Source organism: Bos taurus, chromosome 14, assembly GCF_002263795.3.
Source record: "Bos taurus isolate L1 Dominette 01449 registration number 42190680 breed Hereford chromosome 14, ARS-UCD2.0, whole genome shotgun sequence".
Lineage (NCBI taxonomy): Eukaryota > Metazoa > Chordata > Mammalia > Artiodactyla > Bovidae > Bos > Bos taurus.
Window position 1 is genome coordinate 16,771,207 of NC_037341.1, and position 22,208 is coordinate 16,793,414.

General features: G+C 47.3%; 1 protein-coding gene across 4 annotated transcripts in view; it reads right to left on the reverse strand.

The window, feature by feature from the left end:
* Window positions 1-944: 944 nt before the first annotated feature.
* ZHX2 (zinc fingers and homeoboxes 2) overlaps window positions 945-22,208 on the reverse strand; it is a 179,631-nt gene continuing 158,367 nt past the window's right edge. For 3 of the 4 annotated variants that reach the window (XM_005215362.5, XM_010811955.4, XM_059893207.1), the window contains 2 exons: window positions 18,628-21,372; window positions 945-2,197 (listed from right to left, as the gene is read on the reverse strand). In XM_005215362.5, coding sequence (XP_005215419.2) covers window positions 18,632-21,148 — 2,517 coding nt within the window. In that variant the 5' untranslated portion in view covers window positions 21,149-21,372 and the 3' untranslated portion in view covers window positions 945-2,197; window positions 18,628-18,631. Of the gene's footprint in view, window positions 2,198-18,627; window positions 21,373-22,208 lie in introns of those variants that run through there. The other variant, NM_001206406.4, reaches the window with a different exon arrangement.

Below are 22,208 nucleotides of genomic sequence, written 5' to 3' on the forward strand. Positions count from 1 at the left end.
GGAGCCGATGTAATAATAATAGAAATAAAGTGCATAATAAATGTAATGCACTTGAATCATCTCAAAACCACCCCTCCCCCAGCCCCCAGTCTGTGGAAAAATTGTCTTCCAGGAAGCTAGTCCCTGGCGCCAAAAAGGTTAGGGAACGCTTATCCAGACCACATATCCCTAACATGAGGCCCAAGAGCTGCAGCATCAGCCTCACCCAGGAGCAATGGGTGTTCTCTGGTCCACCCAGACCTACTCAATCAGAAACTCTAACCAGACTTCCAGGTGATTCTGCAGCCTGTTTGAGCTTGAAAGGCACTGGCCTACATGAGGGTCACCTTGAACAGTGAGGCGCTCCTTAAACCTCACCTGGGCAGAGACACAAAAGTTGACCTTCTGAGAGAAACGGCAGTTATCTTGGTCCCCAGCAGCCCAGGAGGGAAGTGACTTACCTGAGGTCACCCAAGAGGCAGCAGTGGCCTACAGGCCTCATTCCCACACCCGTGCTCTGCAGCATTTTTAAATGTTTAATTTAATTTTGAACAAAATGTTTATTTGTCTGCCCTGGATCTTCGTTGTGGCGTGTGGGATCTAGTTCCCTGACCAGGGATCAAACCCGGGTCCCTTGCATTGGGAGCACAGAGTCTCAGCCATTGGACCACCAGGAAAGTCCCCTCTGCAGTATTTTGTGACTCTATTTATGAAAACCCGGGAGAAGTGTAGGCCTATCACTTCTCTGTGTCACAGAGATGCGATGACGATTCCCACATTGACACTGACCCCTGGTTTTTATAGTCCCCTCTACGCCAAAAACCCTGCGATGACCTCACTTGAGGCAGGACGAAAGATGAGGAATGTGGCCATAATGGATTTGAATCGGGGGTGGGGTGGGTGAGCTGGAACCCTTGTGCTGTGCCCTGGGAGCCAGACAGCAATGAAGAACCAGGAACAGAGGAAAAGGTTATAAAAATGTTTAGACTTTGCTTTATTGAGTTACAACAAATGAGCAACAAGTTAGAAAAATTGTTTTTTTTTAAACTCCCTAACATTTTATTTGTGCAGTGTACTCAAATAGGGGGCAGTGGGATGGGGGGAAGGGACTGCAAACACAATTTATATTGCAACATTTACACCGGATGTGTCTCTTGGTTTTTCTTCTTTAGAAGTTAGGACTAACTGAGGAAAAAAAAAGTGCACTCATGAATCTAAAATTGGCCCAAAACAAACACACAAACAAAACAAACAAAAAATCAATTCGTGGTGAAGCTTCAAGCTGAAATCTTGTCCAATACCACACTGAGAAAAGGCAGTTAGGAACAGAAATGAAAACCAAAGCTGTTCATCTTTGTACCATCTAGATAGCACAATCTCTTTTTGTTTTACTTTTACAAAATTAATGATAATGCTAATGCACTTGTGAGCCCTTTCTGCTGGTTTCTAAAAAGGGGCTCAGAGGGTAGCCACCTGCCACCCAGCTCTCCTGGCCCAAGGTCTGACCTCAGAGGCCAGGCCATCAGAAAAAACCAGACTGGCCTGGGGCAGTTCAGAAAGCCTTGTGCCTGGCTAAACAGGGACCCCCAAAGGCAGCTGGGGAAGAACTATAGAAATGGATTTGATTTGGAAGATCTGTCATGTGTAAACCCCTCTCCAAGCTCAGACAGAGGCCTGAATCCCAGCCCTTTTCCCCGGAAGAAATCTCGCAAATTGCAAACTATCTTTAAAAACGAACTCGCCCTACCTAAAATCCAGTAGATATAATGGCACTAATGCTAACACCCCCCCTCCCCCAAATTAATAAAAATAAAAAAGGAAAAAAAAAGAAAAGCACATGTGATCAGCCCTCCCTCCTGGAAAAAAGACCTTACAATGGTAGAGCTGGAAAAGGAAGTTGCCCTCGGTTAAAAAGGTAACAAAATTCCCATGTTGTACAAATTGGTTCCAGTATAGCAAGAGGTGGGGGCCTGGGCGCAGGAGCCAGCTATTTACAGGGACCCGTGGAAAACGCAGTAGTAGGACTTTGGCACTAGGAGCAGTTCCCACCGGGCCTCGGGGAGGTGCGTGTGCGCAGAGGCAGCGGCAGGCACACGCAGCGAAGTCGTTCCACTTGGAGTCTCAGGCCAGGGCGGCCCTCAGCCGGGGAGAGAAGTTCTCTTCTTTCTTTGAAGACAGATTATTCCCTGCATCAGCACGGCAGTTCTGATGGACTTCCCTAGAAGGACGACACAAGACCAGAGAGGCAAGATGTCAGGGAGATGACCATCATTCCCTGCATGCAAGGCATCAGAGTGAGGTGGGGAGGTGGCCTCTTCCTGGCTGTCGTGGGGAGACACTTCCCAAGTCATCTTGGGGTCAGAGGACGACAGATGCCCTTCACATGTGGGGCCTGTTTTAAAGAAATGAGTGTGTGTCCTGAGCATGGTCTGACATTATGGTAAGCGCCTTCAGAATAAGGCCTTTGAAAACAGGATGACTCTCTGGGCAAGTGAAGGAGGTGATTCATTTCATCATGACAAGACCCTTTTCTTGTTCCTGGATAGGCAGCCAGTCACCATGCTTCCTCAAAGACACCAGAATCAGACAAGTCTGGATTTTGGTCCTGACTTTTCTGTATGGAGAAGGAAATGACAACCCATGCCAGTATTCTTGCCTGGAGAATTCCAAGGACAGAGGAGCCCAGCCAGAGGGCCCTAGTCCACGGGGTCACAAAGAGTTGGACACGACTGAGTGACTAACACTTCTCTATATACTTGCCACGGGGCCATACACATGTCACAGTCTCTCTAGGGCTTAGTTTTGCTCCTGTAAAACAGGGATGGTAATAGCATCCACCTGGTAAAGTAGTTGTGATGAGAAGCTGATATATAAAACAGCACTTAAAATAGTGTCTGGCATGTGTATTATATATCCTTGTGTTGTATTTGTTAGATGAAGCCCTTTCCAAATATGATAGTATATATAATGGTAATACATAAGATGAGAAATTTAAAGTGTCTTTTTATCTCTTTATTTTTATGTTTAAAATTTTATAATTTTTTAAATTGGAATATTGCTTTACAATGCTGTGTTAGTTTCTATTGTACAAAGCTGATTCACTTAATTGTACAGTAAAGCAATTGTACTCCAGTTAAAAAATAAAAAGAGAAAAAAATGTATTTTTTTAATGTTTCTATCAACCCTAAGAGGTGTAGATATAATTACTATTCCCATTTTACAGGTAAGGAAACTGAGCACAGAGAAGCTGAAAAACTTGCCTAAGATCACCCAGCTAGAAAGCGGAAGAACCCAAATTCCAGCTCAGGCAATTTCCAGAGCCTGTTCTCTTAATAGTGTTTATTAAGAGTCAGCATGGAGAAGTGTTTAATTCTTACAGACTTTGAAGTAATGAAAATAGTCCAAGGACCTTCTCATGGGTAGAACTGTCTCTTCTTTACCCCTAAAGATATGTTGACTTTCTAACCCTTAATACCTCAAAATGTAACCCTATTTGGGGACTTCCCTGGTGGTCCAGTGGTTAAGAATCCGCTTTCCAATGCAGGAGATGAGGGTTCGATCCCTGATCAGGGAACTAAGATTCCACAATTGCCCCTTAGCTGTGGGGCAACTAAGCCCATGTGCCGGAAGTACTGAACCTGCACACACTGGAGCCCGCACACCACAATTGATGTAGTTGTGCAGATCTGATGCAGCCAAATAAAGAAACAAATATATACATATAAAAAGAATGTAACTATATGGAGATTCCTTTATGGAGGTGATAACCATTAAAATGAGGTCTACAGGGAGGGGCCTAATCCCACAGGATTGCTGTCCTAATAAAAAGGGGAATTTTGTGCATAAAGAGACACACAAGGAGAACATCACGGAAAGATGAAGGCAGAAACTGGGGTGATATATCTAGAAGCCAAGGAATACCAAGGACTGCCAGCAACCCGCCAGAAGCTAGGAGACAGGCAAGGAACACACGCTCCCTCACAGCCCTTAGAAGGAGGCAACTCTGCCAACACCAGCCTTCTAGTCTGCAGACTGTGGGAGAATCAATTCCTATTGTTTAAGCCACCCAGTCTGTGGTACTGGATGGCAGCCTTGGCAAACCAAGACAGAACTCCATCTCCACTGTGGGCTCCGGGGAGCCAGGGAATCCAAGGGTGGGCTGGGGGCTGTGAAGTGTGCAGTCAGTATTCCATGAAAGGCTGGAAGGGGATCAGGTCTGCAGATTCCTGAAGCCACTGGCTTTTTCGTTGCCTCGTCCCTGGTAAGGCCGTGTCACAGCTTGTTATTGCGTGGTCATTTCTTTGGTTGAGAAGGCCCTGAGAAGCCTGTGTGTGTGTGTGTGTGTGTGTGTGTGTGTGTGTGTGCAGGGAACCAAGAGCAAGAAGACCAGACTTCTCAGCCAAAGGCATCAGCAGATCATCTATACTGTGTCATTCCCAACGCCTGGATGTCAAAGGTACCCACATTTCATCAGTACTCCTGATAGTAAGGCTGAATACTGCAGTTAAGAAATCAACTTGTAACACGGGAAGGCAGAGGGGAGGAAGGAGCCGGTATACTACCCACATATAAAATTGATAGCCAATGGGAATTTGTTGTATGACTCAAGGAACTCAAACCAGGGCTCTGTAATAGCCTGAAGCGGGGGGAGGTGGGAAGGAGGTTCGGGAGTGAGGGAACATATGTATACCTATGACTGCTTCATGTTGATGTATGGCAGAAACCAATGCAATATTGTAAAGCAATTATCCTTCAATTAAAAAAAAAAAAACTTGTAAAAGAAACTGTCTGTGAATGAAATCAGATTCCAGGGGTGTCCTTGGGATCTGTTACCACCCAAAAGGGATCCAGGAAAAGACATAAAATTGTAAAAGCCACAGGGATCCTTATGATGTTGGCAGGTGATGCTGCCAACATTACTCCTTTCACAAGGGAAAAAAAAGGAAGCCTGGGGAGGAAAAGTGATTTCCCCAGGTCACATAACTGCTCAGCAGCAGAGTCAAAAGTAATAACAATCATGGTTGCGACAACAGTGAGAGTAGCTTAAATGTATCTCATGCTTATTATGAGCCAGGCCTGATACTAAGTGCCAACAGGGGTCATTTCATTTACTCCTTATGGTAACCTGGTAACCTCAGAGGTAGGCCTGCTCTGCGGTGAAGAGATGGGGTTTAGTGAGCAAATGACATCAGGCAAGTGGTAAGTGGTGGAGGCTGGATTCCCCTGGGGCCAATCCAACTTTAACTGCCTCTCCCAACACCTGAGCTGGGTCTGGTCTCCTTGCCTTGTGCACAGATGCTGCCTGCACGGAGCCACAAGGTGACAGGAAAGTGCAGGTCTGCTTCAAAGACACGGGCTGATATGTATACCTGTGGCTGACTCATGCTGATGTTTGGCAGCAAACAACAAAACTCTGTAAAGCGATTATCCTTCAATTAAAAAAAAAAGATGGGGGCTGGGCAGCCCCGGGCACCCAGAGAGGACCACATGCCTTGTTGCTGTTACCATGCAAACACACACCCAGGACGGGTATGTAGGCCACAGTCAGCTCCTTGCTGTGCTCCGCAAACAACAGCTTTCCCCCAGCAAACGGGGTCTTTTATCGCCTTTGGAAAGGAGGCTGCTTCTGGCTGAATGTCCATCTGAACAGCTCTCAAGACTCCAGGAGGGACCTCCCTGGTGGTCCAGTGGTTAAGACTCTGCTTTCTGATGCAGGAGACTCATGTTCGATCCCTGGTGAGGCAACTAAGCCCACATGCCACAAGGAAGACCCAAGCACAGTCAAGATAAGAATAAATAAATAAATAAAGACTCCAGAAAACAAGGCCCAAGGTGGGAAAAGAGTGATTGTTTGTATTCCCCACCAGGCTGAGGAACGCCAGCTCCGCACAGGACTGCGGGTGCCCACGGTGGAGCAGAGTGGAAAGAATCGTGGAGTCAGAGAAAACCGGGTCCAGGGCCAGCCATTTCTGAGCTGTGTGCTGAGATCAGCTGCTTAGCCTCCCAGAGCCTCATTTCCACAATCCACAACCAAGCAGCTGCTGGGAGGGTTGCAGATGAGGTGTGCAAAACATACAGGGGCTCCAGAAATATTGTCCTGCTTCATTTTCCCTTGAGGAAAGCCAGGTGCAGACCTATGGCCTTAGGGGTACGTGAACTCACCTGTGTGTGTGAGGCTATACACATCTTGTCTCTCCTACAGAAAACTGAACCCTGTCTCTAAGTGACTGGTAGAAAGTTGCCTTTTGTTTTTTTATTTTTTAATTGGAGGAAAATTGCTTTACAGTGTCATGTTGGTAAAAATTTGCCTTTTAGATAAACCTCAATATTAATGTGGTTCTCCATCTGGCATTTTTTAAAAAGAATGGAAGTAAATTTACAGTATTCTGTTAGTTTCAGGTATACAGCAAAGTGATCCTATATATATATATATACTATTTTTCAGATTATTTTCCATTATAGATTATTATAAGATATTGATTAGAGCTTCCTGTGCTATACAGTATATCTTCACTTATCTATTTTATATATAGCAATGTGTATCTGTTAATACCATACTCCTAATTTATCCATCCCTCTTCTTTTCCCTTTGGTAATTATGAGCTTATTTTCTGTGTCTGTGATCTGTTTCTGTTTTTTATATAGATTAATTTGTGTTATTTTTTAGATTTAACATATAAGTGATATCATGTAATATTTATCTTTCTCTGACTTTACTAATAATCTTTAGGTTCATCCCTGTTGTTGCAAATGGCAATATTTCATTCTGTTTTATGGCTGAGTTATATACACACATATACACGCCACATTTTCTTAAGCCAGCTGTCTGTCGCTGGGCACGTGGGTTGTATACATGTCTCAGCTACTGCAAACAGTGCTTCTGCGAATGTCGGGGGTGCATGTATCTTTTAGCATTTTCATCTTTTCCAGAGCAGGACTGCTGGATCATATGGTAGTTCTATTTTTAGATTTTTAAGGAATATCTTGTTTTCCATCGTATTTACATACCAATTTACATTCCTGTGCTCCAACAGTGTTGGAGGGTTGTCTTTTCTCCACATCCTCTCTAGTATTTATTATTTGTAGACTTCTTCATGATAGCCATTCTGACAGGTATGTTACCTCATTGTGGTTTTGATTTGCATTTCTCTAATATAATTGGCATATTGAGCATCTTTCCATGTGCCTGTTGGCCATTTCTATGACTTTTTTAGAGGAATGTCTATTTAGGTCTTCTGCCCATTTTTCAATGGGGTTGTTTTCTTGATATTGAGTTGTATGAGCTGCTTGTATATTTTGGATATTAACCCCTTGTTGATTGCACAATCAGCAAAATATTTTTTCTCATTCAGGGGGTTCCCTTTTTGTTTTGTTGATAGTCTCCATTGCTGTGCAAGAGCTTTTAGGTTTGATTAGGTTCCATTTATTTATTTTTGCTTTTATGTCTTTTGCCTTGGGAAACTAAGAAAATATTGCTACAATTTATGTCTGAGAATATTTTGCCCATACTCCCTTTTATGAGTTTTATAGTGTCATATCTTACATTTAGATTTCTAAACCATTTGAGTATATTTTTGTGTTTGGTATGAGAGTGTGTTCTAACTTCACTGATTTACATGCAGTTGTCCAGCTTTTGCAATACTACTTGCCGAACAAACTGTCTTTTCTCCATTGCCTAGTTTTGCCTCCTTTGTCAAAGATGAATTGAGTATAGGTATGTGAGTTTATCTCTGGGCTATTCTGTGCCATTGATCTGTGTGTCTGTTTCTGTGTCAATACCATGCTGTTCTGATTATTTAGCTTTGTATCAATAGTATAGTCTGAAGTCTGGGAGGGTTATGCCTTCAGCTTTGTTTTTTTGTCCCCCTATGAATGCTTAAACTACCGAACAATTGCACTCATCTCACACGCTAGTAAAGTAATGCTCAAAATTCTCCAAGCCAGGCTTTAGCAATATGGGAACCGTGAACTTCCTGATGTTCAAGCTGGTTTTAGAAAAGGCAGAGGAACCAGAGATCAAATTGCCAACATCTGCTGGATCATGGAAAAAGCAAGAGAATTCCAGAAAAACATCTCTTTCTGCTTTATTGACTATGCCAAAGCCTTTGACTGTGTGGATCACAATAAACTGTGGAAAATTCTGAAAGAGATGGGAATACCAGACCACCTGACCTGCCTCTTGAGAAATCTGTATGCAGGTCAGGAAGAAACAGTTAGAACTGGAAATGGAACAACAGACTGGTTCCAAATAGGACAAGGAGTACGTCAAGGCTGTATATTGTCACCCTGCTTATTTAACTTATATGCAGAGTACATTATGAGAAATGCTGGGCTGGAAGAAGCACAAGCTGGAATCAAGATTGCTGGGAGAAATATCAGTAACCTCAGATATGCAGATGACACCACCCTTATGGCAGAAAGTGAAGAGGAACTCAAAAGCCTCTTGATGAAAGTGAAAGAGGAGAGTGAAAAAGTTGGCTTAAAGCTCAACATTCAGAAAACGAAGATCATGGCATCCAGTCCCATCACTTCATGGGAAATAGATGGGGAAACAGTGGAAATAGTGTCAGACTTTATTTTTTGAGGCTCCAAAATCACTGCAGATGGTGACTGCAGCCATGAAATTAAAAGATGCTTACTCCTTGGAAGGAAAGTTATGACCAACCTAGATAGCATATTCAAAAGCAGAGACATTACTTTGCCAACAAAGGTCCATCTAGTCAAGGCTATGGTTTTTCCTGTGGTCATGTATGAATGTGAGAGTTGGACTGTGAAGAAAGCTGAGCGCGGAAGAATTGATGCTTTTGAACTGTGGTGTTGGAGAAGACTCTTGAGAGTCCCTTGGACTGTAAGGAGATCCAACCAGTCCACTCTGAAGGAGATCAGCCCTGGGATTTCTTTGGAAGTAATGATGCTAAAGCTGAAACTCCAGTACTTTGGCCACCTCATGCGAAAAGTTGACTCATTGGAAAAGACTCTGATGCTGGGAGGGATTGGGGGCAGGAGGAGAAGGAGACGACAGAGGATGAGATGGCTGGATGGCATCACTGACTGGATGGACGTGAGTCTGAGTGAACTCCGGGAGTTGGTGATGGACAGGGAGGCCTGGCGTGCTGCGATTCACGGGGTCACCAAGAGTCAGACATGACTGAGTAACTGAACTGAACTGATGCTGAAGTTGAAACTCCAATACTTTGGCCACCTGATGCAAAGAACTGACTCATTGGAAAAGACACTGATGCTGGACAAGACTGAAGGCAGGAGGAGAAGGGGATGACAGATGAGATGGTTGGATGGCATCACTGATTTGATGGACATGAGTTTGAGCAGGCTCTGGGAGTTGGTGATGGACAGGGAAGCCTTGCATTCTGCAGTCCATGGGGTTACAAAGAGTCGGATATGACTGAGCGACTGAACTGAACTGAGGGTTGCTTTGGCCATTCTGAGTCATTTGTGGTTCTGTATAACTTTTAGGATTATTTGTTCTAGTTCTGTGAAAAATGTCATGAGTATTTTGACAGGGATCACATTAAATATGTAGATTGCTTTGAGTAGTGTGGTCATTTTAACAATATTCTTCCAATCCAAGAGCATGGGATGTTCTATTTCTTTGAATCATATTTCATTTCTTTTATGACAATGTGTTTTTCCCTATCTTATGGGTATGAACGTGTATAATCCTCCAACTATGTATTAATAAAGAAAAATAAATGCTGAACAAGACCATTAAAAAAGCCACAAAAACCAGATTGCAAGGCCAAAGGGTGACCCGGAGAAGGGGAGACAACGTCACTGTTTTTTGGTTTTTGCAATGTTCCCAGATGTCTGTGGGTGGCTCTGGGCCTGGCTCTTGGAACCGCTGGGCTTCAGTTCTCGTTTGACCTCTCCCAGGGTGTGTCATGGTGGGCAGGAGCTGGGCTGTGGGAGCTGGCAGCACTCTCGAGTAAGGCTTGGAAGATACCGGACACAGAGGGCACACAGCCCAGCCCTGGGGCCTTGTCCCTTGGGCAGTGCCACTGTTCCCGCGGCAGGCCGCTTCCCCAGAAGGCCCTGCTCCCAGACACGCTCAGTTCGCCTTGTTAAATGTTCCCTTGCTGGGGCTTGCCCAGTGCAGCTGTCATCACGATGTCTTCAAATTGCCTGATGAGTCGTATGTCCACAGTGTTCACTGCTACCTCCTGCCCCACCCCCATCTCTCCCACCACAGCATCTGGCTCACAGAGGATACTCAAATGTTCGTTAATGAAGGAAACACAGGAAGAGAGCACGGTACTGTTAGAGGTGGCTGCTTAGACAAGATCGGTGACAAAGTTCACATTTCATTTATTGTTGATTTTTTAAAGAGTGGGCAGGAGGAGAAGGGGGCGGCAGAGGATGAGATGGTTGGATGGTATCACCAACTTAATAGACGTGAGTTTGAACAAACTCTGGGAGGACAGGGAAGCCTGGTGTGCTGCAGTCCATGGGGCTGCAAAGAGTTGGACACCACTTAGTGACTGAACAACAACAGTGATCTTTACTTATGTGGCCTCTTGCTAAGTCCCTGGGCTACTGCCTGGAATCTTATCACTTGGTCAGGGACACTCACCCGTGCAGAGAACCAATGGTCCGATGAGTCACTTAGTCCCAGGGCGTCAGATCGCAGCTGTGGGGGAAACTGCAAGGTCACTGGGCCCCTTGTGGCCACTCTTCAAACATTTCCACTGAGTGGATGTCGCACTTCTCCCTGAACACTGCCCAGGATGGGGGGACCCACTGCCTCCCACGGCTGTCCCTTTCTATCTTGGGGACACCTTGGAATGTTAAAAAGCACTATCTAATTCTTTAGCAAAATGTGTTTCCTTATTACTCTGCCTTTTGGGAAGCATGAAACAATTAGAATTCTTTTCCCATGTGCCAGCTTTCTATTTCTCCTTAATTTTCCCTGTAGGGATGCCCCCTGGGCCCCGTGGACTTGAGAGAGAACGCTGCAGTCCCTGAGACAGAAACACAAGCAGTGTGGCTGTGATTTGTTAGCTCAATAACATTTCTGAATCCAACTTTCTTTTACTGGGAGGGGGGGATGGATGACAAAGAAACAGAATAAGTCATTTCCCAGTGGATACAGGAAATTTTGCACTATCCCAAACTGAAACCCACATTCGGCCTTGGTCAACTCTGGACGTCTGGCTAAGGCTCTTTCTCTGAAGCGGTTTGGGGACCTCCTGTTGCACAGACTTGTACACCAGGTAGAGCTCCCTGCTTTTGGAGATGTTCAAAGGCAGAAGGAACCAGGGTCCACTGGGTCTTCCTGCTCCTTTTCCATCAGTGGATATTATCTTGTGGAACTCAAAGAATCTGAGCAAATGGAATTATATTTTATTTATGCATTATTTTTTGTGTGTGGGTGCACTGGGTCTTTTTGTTGAAGCACAAGGGGGCTCCTCTCATTGTGGCATGTGAGCTTAGCTGCCCTGCACCAGGTGGGATCTTAGTTCCCTGATCAGGGATTGAACCTGAGTCCCCAGCATTGGACAGTGAAATCTTAACACTGGACCACCAGGGAAATTCCTTGGAATCCTATTTTAAACTCAGCAGGCAGACTCTCGACACAGTTACAAGTGTGGGTTTGAATTCCAGCTCCACTGTTTTCTAGCTCAGTGACCTTGGGCCAGTTACTTGTCTGTGACTCATTCTCATCAGACAATGAAAATAATGTCTATGGAGAGTTGTTGAGTTAACACACATAAAGTGCTTGAGCAGTGCCTGGCATAGTAAGTGCTCAGCAAATGTCACCCCTTGTTGCTTCTGCCCCCTATCCCCACCTTGAGATGCAGGTGCCATGAACACCCCAAAGCATGGGCTTGTACTAGTGGGACCCCAACTGAAACAGTCAATTTGGAAACACAAGACGGCCAAGTTCTCCACATGCAGAAGACTGTGCAATTTCTGAGTTGTGTTCATTGAGCAGATGCTGATGCCAAGGCCACGCCCCTATACTGGGGCTTTCACTTATATTATCTCACTTGGTCCTGATAACAACAGACAAGTCTACTGGTAAGTGCTGTGGACTGAACTGTGTCCTACCCCAAGTTCTATGCTGAACTCTAATCCCTAGGGTGACTGTATCTGGAGATTCAGGGCCTTTAAGGAGGTGTGTACATGCTGTGCTAAGTCACTTCAGTTGTGTCCAACTCTTTGTGACCCTCTGGACTATGGCCTGCCAGGCTCCTCTGTCCATGGGATTCTTCAGGCAAGAATACTGGAGTGGGTTGCCATTTCCTCCTCCAGGGGATCTTCCCAGGGATTGAACCCCTGTCTCTTACGTCTCCTATGTTGGCAGGTAATGAAGGTTAAAGGAAGTCGTAAGGGTGGAGCTCCAATCCAACAGGATGGGTATCCTTATAAGAGAGGAAGAGGCAGCAAGAGGGTAGATGCACAAAGGAAAGGCACATGAGGACAAAGAAGGTGGCCGTCTGCAAGCCAAGGAGAGTGGTCGTGTCAGGAACTAGCCTTGCTGGCACCTTGATCTTGAACTTTTAGCCTCCAAAACTGTGAGAAAATAGATTTCTGTACTTTAAGATGCTCAGTCAATGCTCTGCTGTTTTGGCAGCCCTAGTTGACTAATACAGTGAGTATTAAGGCTGTAGAGACTTTAATCATAAAAAGGAATCAAATGTATGGGCATGTGGGTGTTCTAGAATTTTCTACCACCCATCTTCCATTTACAACCAGGGAAGAAAGTTCTCAACAACATCTAGACATCTGCAAGATGACTTTCCTTTTTTTTTTTCTTTTTTTAAAAAGAGATTTATTTATTTATGGTTGCACTGGGTCTTCATTGCTGCACGTGGGCTTCTCTTGCTGCAAAGCATGGGCTTTAGGGCCGCCGGCTTCAGTAGTTGCGGCTCTTGGGCTTTAGAGTACAGGCTCAATAGTTTTGGTGCATGGTGCTTACTTCCTCTGCGGCATGTGGGATCTTTCCAGACCAGGGATTGAACCTGTCTCCCCTGCATTGGCAGGTGGATTCTTTACCACTGAGCCACCAGGAAAGCCCAATGACTTTCCTTTCGCTCCTTCCTTAAGTATTACAGAGGGTCTCAAACTTTGTCTACTGGGTCATACGCACAGAATCACATATAGTCTTTATTGGTGAGTGAGAGGAGTTTCAAGGGATAATTTGATGATATGTGACCCCACCTAGCATTCCGTTTTTTTACTCCTGCGCTTCTTCGAAGTGTGAACTCAGGCAAGTCATAGCCACAGTAGCCACCTTTCAGGTTCCCTGACGCACCAAGTTCCCTCCTGTTTCAGGGAGTATGTTGTCTTTGAGTCTGTTGTCTCTTCTGCTTGGACAGCTTCTCCTCTTTGCCCAGCCAACTCCTACTTAACCTTTTGGATTTCAATTCATCCACTTCTTGTTCAGAGAAACCTTGCCTAATCCCTTAAATCAGGTCTAATTGCTCTATAGTCTCACAGTTCCATGCACCTTTCCTTCAAAAAATCTTGTCACCTGGCAGCGTTTCCTTTTTGTTTGATGGAAGATTATTTGGTCAAAGACTATGGGCTTTGGGGCTTCCCAGGTGGCACTCACTAGTGGTAAAGAATCTGCCTGCTAATGCAGAAGATGTAAGAGATGTGGGTTCGATCCCTGGGTCAGGAAGATTCTCTGGAAGAGGGCATGGAACCCATTCCAGTATTCTTGCCTGGAAAATGCCATGGACAGAGGAGCCTGGCAGGCTACAGTCCATAGGGTTGCAAAGAGTTGGACACGACTGAAATGACGTAGCACACAGCACATGGGCTCCATGAGGGCAGGGACACGCTGAGTGCCACAGCCTTCTGGAGCCTGGCACTGCGGGCTTTCCACAAACACTGGTGGATGAATGAGCCAAGGCACTTACTGTGAACGTCTCTGGGCTAGTTATTTCTCCTCCTTGGGGCCAGCATCCTTCCTCTGAAAAATGAGGGGCTTTGATTTCATTATGTTCTTAAGTTGCTACAAGCTGCCTAAAGTGCAGGGGAAATTCCTAGTGTGAGAAGCTCTGGAATTAGATAAAAGGAAGTGATAGCAGTTAACTCTCCATGAGGTACCAGGGCAGTGAGGCTAATGTACAGTCCATGAAAAGCATCACCCAGTAAATAGCTAGTGACTGATTCTCCAACAGACCTTTCCCTCAAGCTGCTCACACACGGAAAGCAAACTGTCCCCAGTTCCTCTCCCCTGATGGCTGTCATCTGATGGGACTAGTGAGTGATGGGAAAAAGAATGAGGAGAAGCAGAGGACTGAAATACCAGATCCTGATAACTGGAGGCCAACTCTCTGTAGTAATTCTCAGGTTGGTTCAATAAACCACTGTAGAACATCTGTTCTGAATCAGGCACTGGGGGGGATTCAGGGATTAATTGGGAATGGTGCCTGTCTTCAAGGATCTGGTAGAGGAGAGACAGGGAAATAGTTAATTACAAATTTTCACTTCTCCATCCATCCGTTCACACATCTGTATTTAGATGGCTAATCTGAACAGATTATGGGGGCATACATATCCTGGATCCTAAATTGTAGCTAGGCTCCAAGTCTTGGCAGCCTTGAATATTTTAAGCAAGTTGAACTATGGAAAATAATTTTTTTTCTGACATTTTCACAGAATTTACCTCTTCCCCAAAGCCATCCCTAATTCTCAGGAGATGGAAATTGGCAGAAATCAGGAGGCAGCAAAGTAGTGAGTGAATAGTTGTGTACTAGTGTTCAGTTCCGTATAGAATGAAGACATGACCACACCTGTTGGTCTAGCCCGGGCGGTGATGGTTGTGCACTTTGGCGAGGTGGTGCACTGAAGTGTGAGCAGGGGGTCTCCAGGCTCCACCAGTCACTAGCTGAGGAAACCAGGGCGAGCATTTCTGAGCCTTAGCTTGGCCTCCCGTAAAATGGGCTTCCCTGGTGGCTCAGACAATAAAGAATCTGCCTGCAATGCGGGAGACCAGGGTTTGATCCCTGGGTTGGGAAGATCCTTGGAGAAGAGAATGGCTACCCACTCCAGTATTCATGCCTGGAGAATTCCATGGATAGAGGAACCTGGCGGGCTACAGCCCGTGGGGTTGCCAAGAGTCGGACACAGCTGAGTGACACTTGGGCTTCCCAGGTGGCGCTAGTGGTAAAGAAGCTGCCAATGCAGGGGATACGGAGACGTGGGTTCGATCCCTGGGTCGGGAAAATCCCCTGGAGAAGCAAATGGTAACCCACTCCAGTATTCTTGCCTGGAGAATCCCATGGACAGAGGAGCCTGGTGGGCTACAGTCCATAGGGTCACAAAGAGTTGGACACAACTGAAGCGATATAGCGTGGCAGAAAATGAGGAAAGAGCCATACCTCTCTCAGAGGGTTGTCATGAAGTTTAAATGACTTAATAGATGTGCTGGCAAGAGTGCTGAGCACATGGCATATACAAATAAACAGAAATTCTTCATGGAAGTAGAGCTGGGCTACTTTGTCTGGCCGAACATCAAGGCATACATCTGACAATCTTTGGCTCAAGTATTTTGACTCATTTTTAGGAAAGGAGTTTCTTTTTTGGCTTCTTATGGGAACAGGTCTCTCAATGAATGGCTTGATAATGGATGGATCCAGAGACTGAATCAAGGTGACCCCATTCACGGCTTGGGAAGGATTCCTTATCTTTGCGTCTAATCTCAGGGCCAGGTGAGCCTGGACAGTCAGACACTATCCTGAGCCTTGCCAAGCTTCAGCCTGAGGAACTGGCTGGGGGCGGGGTGGTGGTGGTGGGGGATGCTCACTCCCACAGAGGAAATCCCGTCCTAGAATCAGCTCTCAGCTGCTTACCCAAGTTTTTATTTTTTTTTAATGAAATCAAAACCATGCATTATTTCTAGGATTATATGTGTGGCAATTGCACTCAACTGCAGGTTCCTAGATAAATATGTGTTTAAATAAAGACATCACTGAATATTTATGAATTTCAAGAGACCTCTGTGTTTGGTTCATAAAAGCTGTGAAGTAATTTTGGAGAGGTTTTTTTTCCCCCCTTTGAGGTGGAAAGCTTCCTCGAAGGGGTGCCTTGTCGGGAGAACTTTCAGGCACCGCCAGCAGCCAGATTGAGGCCCCTTTCTTAAAACAGTGGTGTCTGAAAAATATCAGGAGGCCCATTAGGGATATCAGGTGTCTTCCGGTGTTGAGTAGATCTTAGCATCTCGTTTAGGGATATTTTCTAGCATACTCTTGTGGTGTTCGCCATAAATAAAAAGATGTTCCTGTGTGTTCCTGTCCTTTTCAGGGAGATGGCTAGTTCCTGCTGCTGCTCTGTCGCTCAGTCATGTCCGACTCTTTGCGGCCCCATGGACTGTAGCCCACCAGCCTCCTCTGTGGGATTTCCCTGGCAAGAATACTGGAGTGGGTTGCCATTTCCTCCTGCAGGGGATATTCCTGACTGAGGGATCAAACCCGCGTGTCTTTCGTCTCTGGCATTGGCAGGCAGATTCTTTGCCAACTGCGCCACCTGGGAAGCCCTTCTTGTCTGTGCACTTGGCTAATTCCTTCCTATCAGCTGAGTCAGCTGTCCCTTCCTCCAGGAAGCCTGCCCTGACCCCTAGCCTGGGTGCCCCTCCTTGTGCTCCCCCACGGCTGTGCTCGTCTCCGTCACACAACAGAACACCCTGGCGAATAAAGGAAAGAGTAATTTCCTCTGTTGTTGGTTGAGTAAGCTCCAGGGCAATGAGAACTCTGTCTTCGTCACCCTGTTCTCTCTAGCGCCTACAGCGGTTTTCTGCACACCGCAGGTGCTCAGAGTGTATCTGTGAAGTTGAATTGAACCCAGCTGTCTACTATGTGGTAGGAGGAAAAAGGCATCGTGTAGACATGTTTATGCACCATTAGGAATCTAGGGCAAACTAGAAGCGTTCACACAGAATCTGATTGGACAAAAAAAATTGCTCTTTCATTTCAATATGGGAGATATGAGCTGGACTGGTAGGATCTTTTTTTTTTTTTTAATTTGTTATTTTATTATTATGTTTTAATTTGGCTGCGATGGGTCTTAGTTGCGCCATGCAGGCTCTTAGTTGTGGCATGTGGGATCTAGTTCCTTGATCAGGGATGGAACCTGGGCCCCCTGCACTGGGAGCGTGGGAGTCTGAAACCACTGGACCACCAGGGAAGTCCCAGCAGGGTCTTATGAGAAGCAAGAAAATGGCCAGAGGGAGATGGGGAGGTGGCACCATGGATGATGCCCTTTAACCCCTTCCTATCACCAGCGCCATTTCCTCACCCCCAACATATTACCACTTCCTCCTGAAAAGTTGAAGGAGAAAGACACGATGGCATTCTGTGCTTGGCTTCTCGTTAAATTGCTCTTCTAAGAGCTGATGGGACCGGCTAAAATAAGGTTTCCAGAGGACTTTACTTGCCAGGTGCCTCGTTTTATGACTGGATAAATGAACTGAGTGACATGGCTGGCCAAAGTTGTCTGAGTTCATAAATAAAGAGGTATGGTACTCTCCAAGGCTCTCTTGGGGACCTTATCCATCATTCTGGAGGTTCTACCTTTCATTATGTTTAAAGATGACATGGTGGGGGCGGGGAGTGTCTGTTGCCTTTTGAGTGACCTCTGGAGAAGTCAGCCCAGGCAGACTGTAAATCCTGCATCTCCATGCTGGTCCTAAGCTGCCCTTGGCATACACTGGCTTTGGCCAAGGTAGAACTTTCCCTCCTTATCCTCCCCCCCACCCCCCGCCCCTTTTCTAAACTTAACTCAGGTTCTGATTTGCACAGACCTCGGTGAAGCACACACACCAAGGGCTCGGTGGCACGTCCCATTATGTGGATGACATGGCCATTAGTAACCATGGTAACCTCCCTACCCAGGCTTCTGTGGCTCCACAGACCTAATTTATACCAGTCTCGTCCAGATTGGAAGGGGTTCTGGGGACCCCATCAGCGCAGCAACAAGCAGGGTTACTTAATCAGACACACACAGGGGCACCTGCCTTTAGCCACCGCAACACAAACACCAGGGGCTTTCAAAACCTTCCAGGTTAGAGGAAACAATCCCAAGTTTTTATTCAGCAAACTTGGACACTTAGCTCTTAAAAAAAATCCAAAAGGGAAAAGAAAAGACATATCATTTATGTTTGTTTCTTATAGCAGCGAACACAAAACAGGCCTTGTGTCGCGTCACCTTGTTACCAGACTTTAGAATGGACAGATGCCCAAAGGCCACAGGCAGTGATGTTTCCGACAACCAGCGTGTCTGTGTGTGTGCTAAGTCACTTCAGTCGTGTCTGACTCTGTATGACCCTATGGACTGCAGCCTGCCAGTCTCCTCTGTCCATGGGATTCTCCAGGCCAGAATACTGGAGTGAGTTGCCATGCCCTCCTCGAGGGGATCTTCCTGACCTAGAGATCAAACCCACATCTCATGTCTCCTGTGTTATCAGGCAGGTTCTTTACCACTGTGCCACTTGGGCACCACCTTGCAAATAAGGATGTAAAATCTGCCAACCCCTGTTTTTCTTCCTTTGTTTTAAAAGAGCTTGAGAGGCGAACACATCATCTGTGTCAACAGCTCTGTACCTGATAACTGTATCGACACAGTCAATAGACAGAAGGAAGCCCAGCACCCCTCCGCGGCTCCCCGGGGAACAGGTGGCATTACCTGTCTAGGCCTGGCTGGCCTCCGCCGGGCCGCTGTCCGAGTCCGAGTCAGCCAGCTCCCCTGCGCCTTCCGCTGCCGTCTGACTCCAGCTGTCTGACCTGTCGGAGGCAGCGTCCTCCTCTCCAACCGTCACCTCCACCCAATCCACGACACCCGACTCCTCGTTCTCGTCGCTGGCCTGGCCGTCCCGGCTGTTGCCCTCCGACCTGTCCGACGTGGCCTCCGAGGGCTTTGCCGGCAAATTGTCTTTCACCTGCTCGCCACCTGCCTTCCCTCTGGGTCCCGGCTTCTCCAGGTCCTCGTCACAGAGCTTTTTGGGGTCCTTGTAGTACTGATGACCCCCCTCACTCCCATTCTTCGGGTTCTCGGTGATGACGGTCTTGACCACTTTCCTCGACGGGGTGTCATAGCCGTGATCGTCCACCACGTGCTGTGGCTGGTACTGCTCTAGCCACTTCAAGGTTCCAGTTTTGAGCAAGCATCTGTTCTCCTTGAACCAGCGCACGATTTCAGTTCGCACCAGGCCGGTCTTGGCCGCCAGCTGGTCATACTCCTGCGGGGTCGGCCACTGGGTTCGGGCAAACGTGCTTCTCAGGAGATGAACCTGTTCTTGACTTTTTGTAATCGCTGGTGAGGGGCTGGGCAGAGAGCTGGCCAGCTGGGCACTGGAGAGCTGGTCAAGTCTGGACAGAGCACCGTTGGGGGCCGCCGCGTCTGGCCCTTTCTTGCCGGACCCCATGGAATCCAGGACGGCCTGCTCCATGCTGTCCCGAAGCTTGCGCCTCTCTGAGAACCAGGAGTCGATCTCTCTCCGGCTCAGCTTCGTCTCCACCCGCAGCCTGTCCAGTTCTGCTTGGGTTGGGAAAGAGCTTTTCAGAAAGCTGTCTTCCAGGATCTTCACCTGACCTTGGGTTTTCTCTTTGAACTTCTGTGGGGCGAAGTCTGGGTATGCGTGGTATGTGCGGCCGTGGCGGGAGGCAGCGAGAGCCAGCTGGTCTTTGGCGAGGGATTCGCTGGTGATGTGGACGATGCCCCGTTGACACCGGTACCGGTGGTCACTGAACCACTTCTTGATCTCGCTCCTGGCGAGGCCGGTCACCTCGATGAGCCGGTAGACCTCAGCGTCGTCGGGGAACTGGCTCTGCAGGAAGCTTGCCTTTAGGTGCGCTATCTGTTCCTTGGTCTTTTTGCGGTCGCTGGCTGGGGTCAGCGAGGGGTTGGCCACCTTGGGTGGGGGCTCTGGCACTTGAGCGACGTGGGGGCGCTTGGGCTCGGGGGCAGCCTGGGGAGTTACTAGAGGTCTCTTCTGGCCATGGTTGGTCACTCCAGCCACAGCAAGTGTGATGGGGGAGCAGGAGACGGTCGCTGGCCCGCTGGTCACCTGAGTCAGCACCAGGCTGGTCTGGCCGAGGATCTGGCATGGGAGAGCCGTCTGGAGGATGGGCTGTGACATCTTCGTGGGGGCCAACTGGGCAGGCAGCACGGTGATCGTCGGGGGGACGGACTGGATGGTGCCGTTGAACATCTTCTTCCGGGCCTCCTCCACCTCCTCCGGGGACCAGCTGATGCCGTGCTTTAAGCGCTGGGTGGCAAACCAGATTCTGATGTGCTCTTCCGGGTGTTTGGAAGCCGCCGTCAGCCAGGACAGCTCTGCTTGGGTTGGGTAGGGGAACTTGTTGAAGGAGTTGATCATGGTGGCGTTGGTATCCAGGGCAGAGTTGTATTTGGTAGTGTTCAGCGGGACGGGGACCTTGGGGACAAGGTTGATATTTGGTGGGAGCTGGACAGAAGGCATGACGTGTCCTAGCGAGTCCTGAAGGAGCTCCACGCCCCCGAGTCTCGAGAGGATCTCAGCGGCATCTGTCACCAGGCGGGCGGTCCCTTCCACATGGTTCTCGGGGGTGGCCTCCTCCGGCTTCTTGGGCACCTTCTTGGCATCGGCTTTTGGTTTCCCTGGCTTCATGATGGGGGTTTTACTCACTGAGATCCCGGCGTCACCATCCCCGCTTCCGGGGCCGCTGGTGGTGATGGACACGATGTGGTTGGTGGCGTCGATGGACTGCTCCAAGACTGTCTGATTATTGCGCTTGATGAGCTTCAGCTTGAAGTTGGTCTCCCCGGGATGGAACTTGGAGTTGTGGTCAGACAAGGAGTCGTACTTTTTGGTTGTGAAGTTACATTCGGCACACACGTAGAGGGGGTTGAGGATCACATTGGGGTGTTGCATGTCAACGTGCTCCGTGAACTCGTTCAGGTTCTGCGTGGAGTAGGGGCAGTATTTGCATTCGTAACCACCTTGGAGCTTTTTGGATTGGTTTTCCCCTGTAGATTTCACCTCTATCACTTCATTTTCTTTGGAAGAGTGTTCAGGTTCCGCTGCCCAAGTATCCTTGGCCGTTTCAGGCTGTGGCACGCCAATTCCTTTCTCTTTGGCCCTGTCTGCTTCCTCGGGCACATCTTGTTCTACCACTTGTGATGTCCGAACCATGCACGGGGTGGTGGATTTTCGTTTGCTTGCCATGCTGCCTGTCTGTGTGCAATGGCTTATTTGGGGGATGGGGGTGGGTGGGGAAGGGGCAGTGAAATTTTTGGAACTACTCAGATAAAAAGTTTTTGGCTTTATTGCCCCCTCCAATGGCTTTGGCTTCCCTTGAACGCTGAAGTCTAGTGCTTGAGTTTCCCAAAATGATTTCAGCACAGAAAACTAACTGTTCCAACGGCAGAACGCAAGAGGCAGCATCATACCTATGGGACAAAAACAAAGACAGCGTCAGTTTCCTCAAAAAGACAAAAGAAACCAGCAACACTTTCCAAGTTGCTCCTGTGACCCACCCCAACTGGCACCCAAAGCAGACACCCAGGTAAGCACAGATGGCGTGAGAGCAGGCGCTCATAAACATGAAGGATCACTTTCTTCTTCTCTTCCGTTCTCTGGGAAGGACAGTGGGAACAAGCCCAGAACAAACAGATGAAGACGCAGGGCACTCGTTCATGTTTAGAGACCAACCGATACAGGCAAGCAGCAAAGGTGCTGTGATCTCACGAAGGCTAGGGCGGCGGGGGGCACCCTGTCGGCGAAGTGCTGGCTGGGTTCGCAAGTCACTCTTACGGATGCGGCATCAGAAACAAGATGTTTATCTGGGGCTGGCGAGTGGCATGTATATGGGCATTAGAAAATGGACATGAATGTTTTTGTTTCTTATCATAAAAGGAGTATCACTACAGAAAATGCATCAAAGTATAATACAGAAAAACATCATCCCAGATATCACAGTTCCTTCATTTCCCTTGAACATTTCCCATTTTTACAAACATTGAGCAAGAGAATGATTAAAGCATGATATTACATTTTAGGGATACACCACACATGATGGATTTGCCTTTGGACTTTTATTCCTAATTTTTGACTCTTCTTGACAAAACTGCGGTCAACATCCTTAGTCCTTACTTCTGATAACGAGCTTTGGATGAATGCTTAGAAATAAAAGCACTGGGTCCAAGGCTGTCGACATTTTAAATTCTCTTGACTCTTATGGCCAAGGTTTTGCTCCATTTGGCCTTTTCCCCAGCAGTGAATGAGT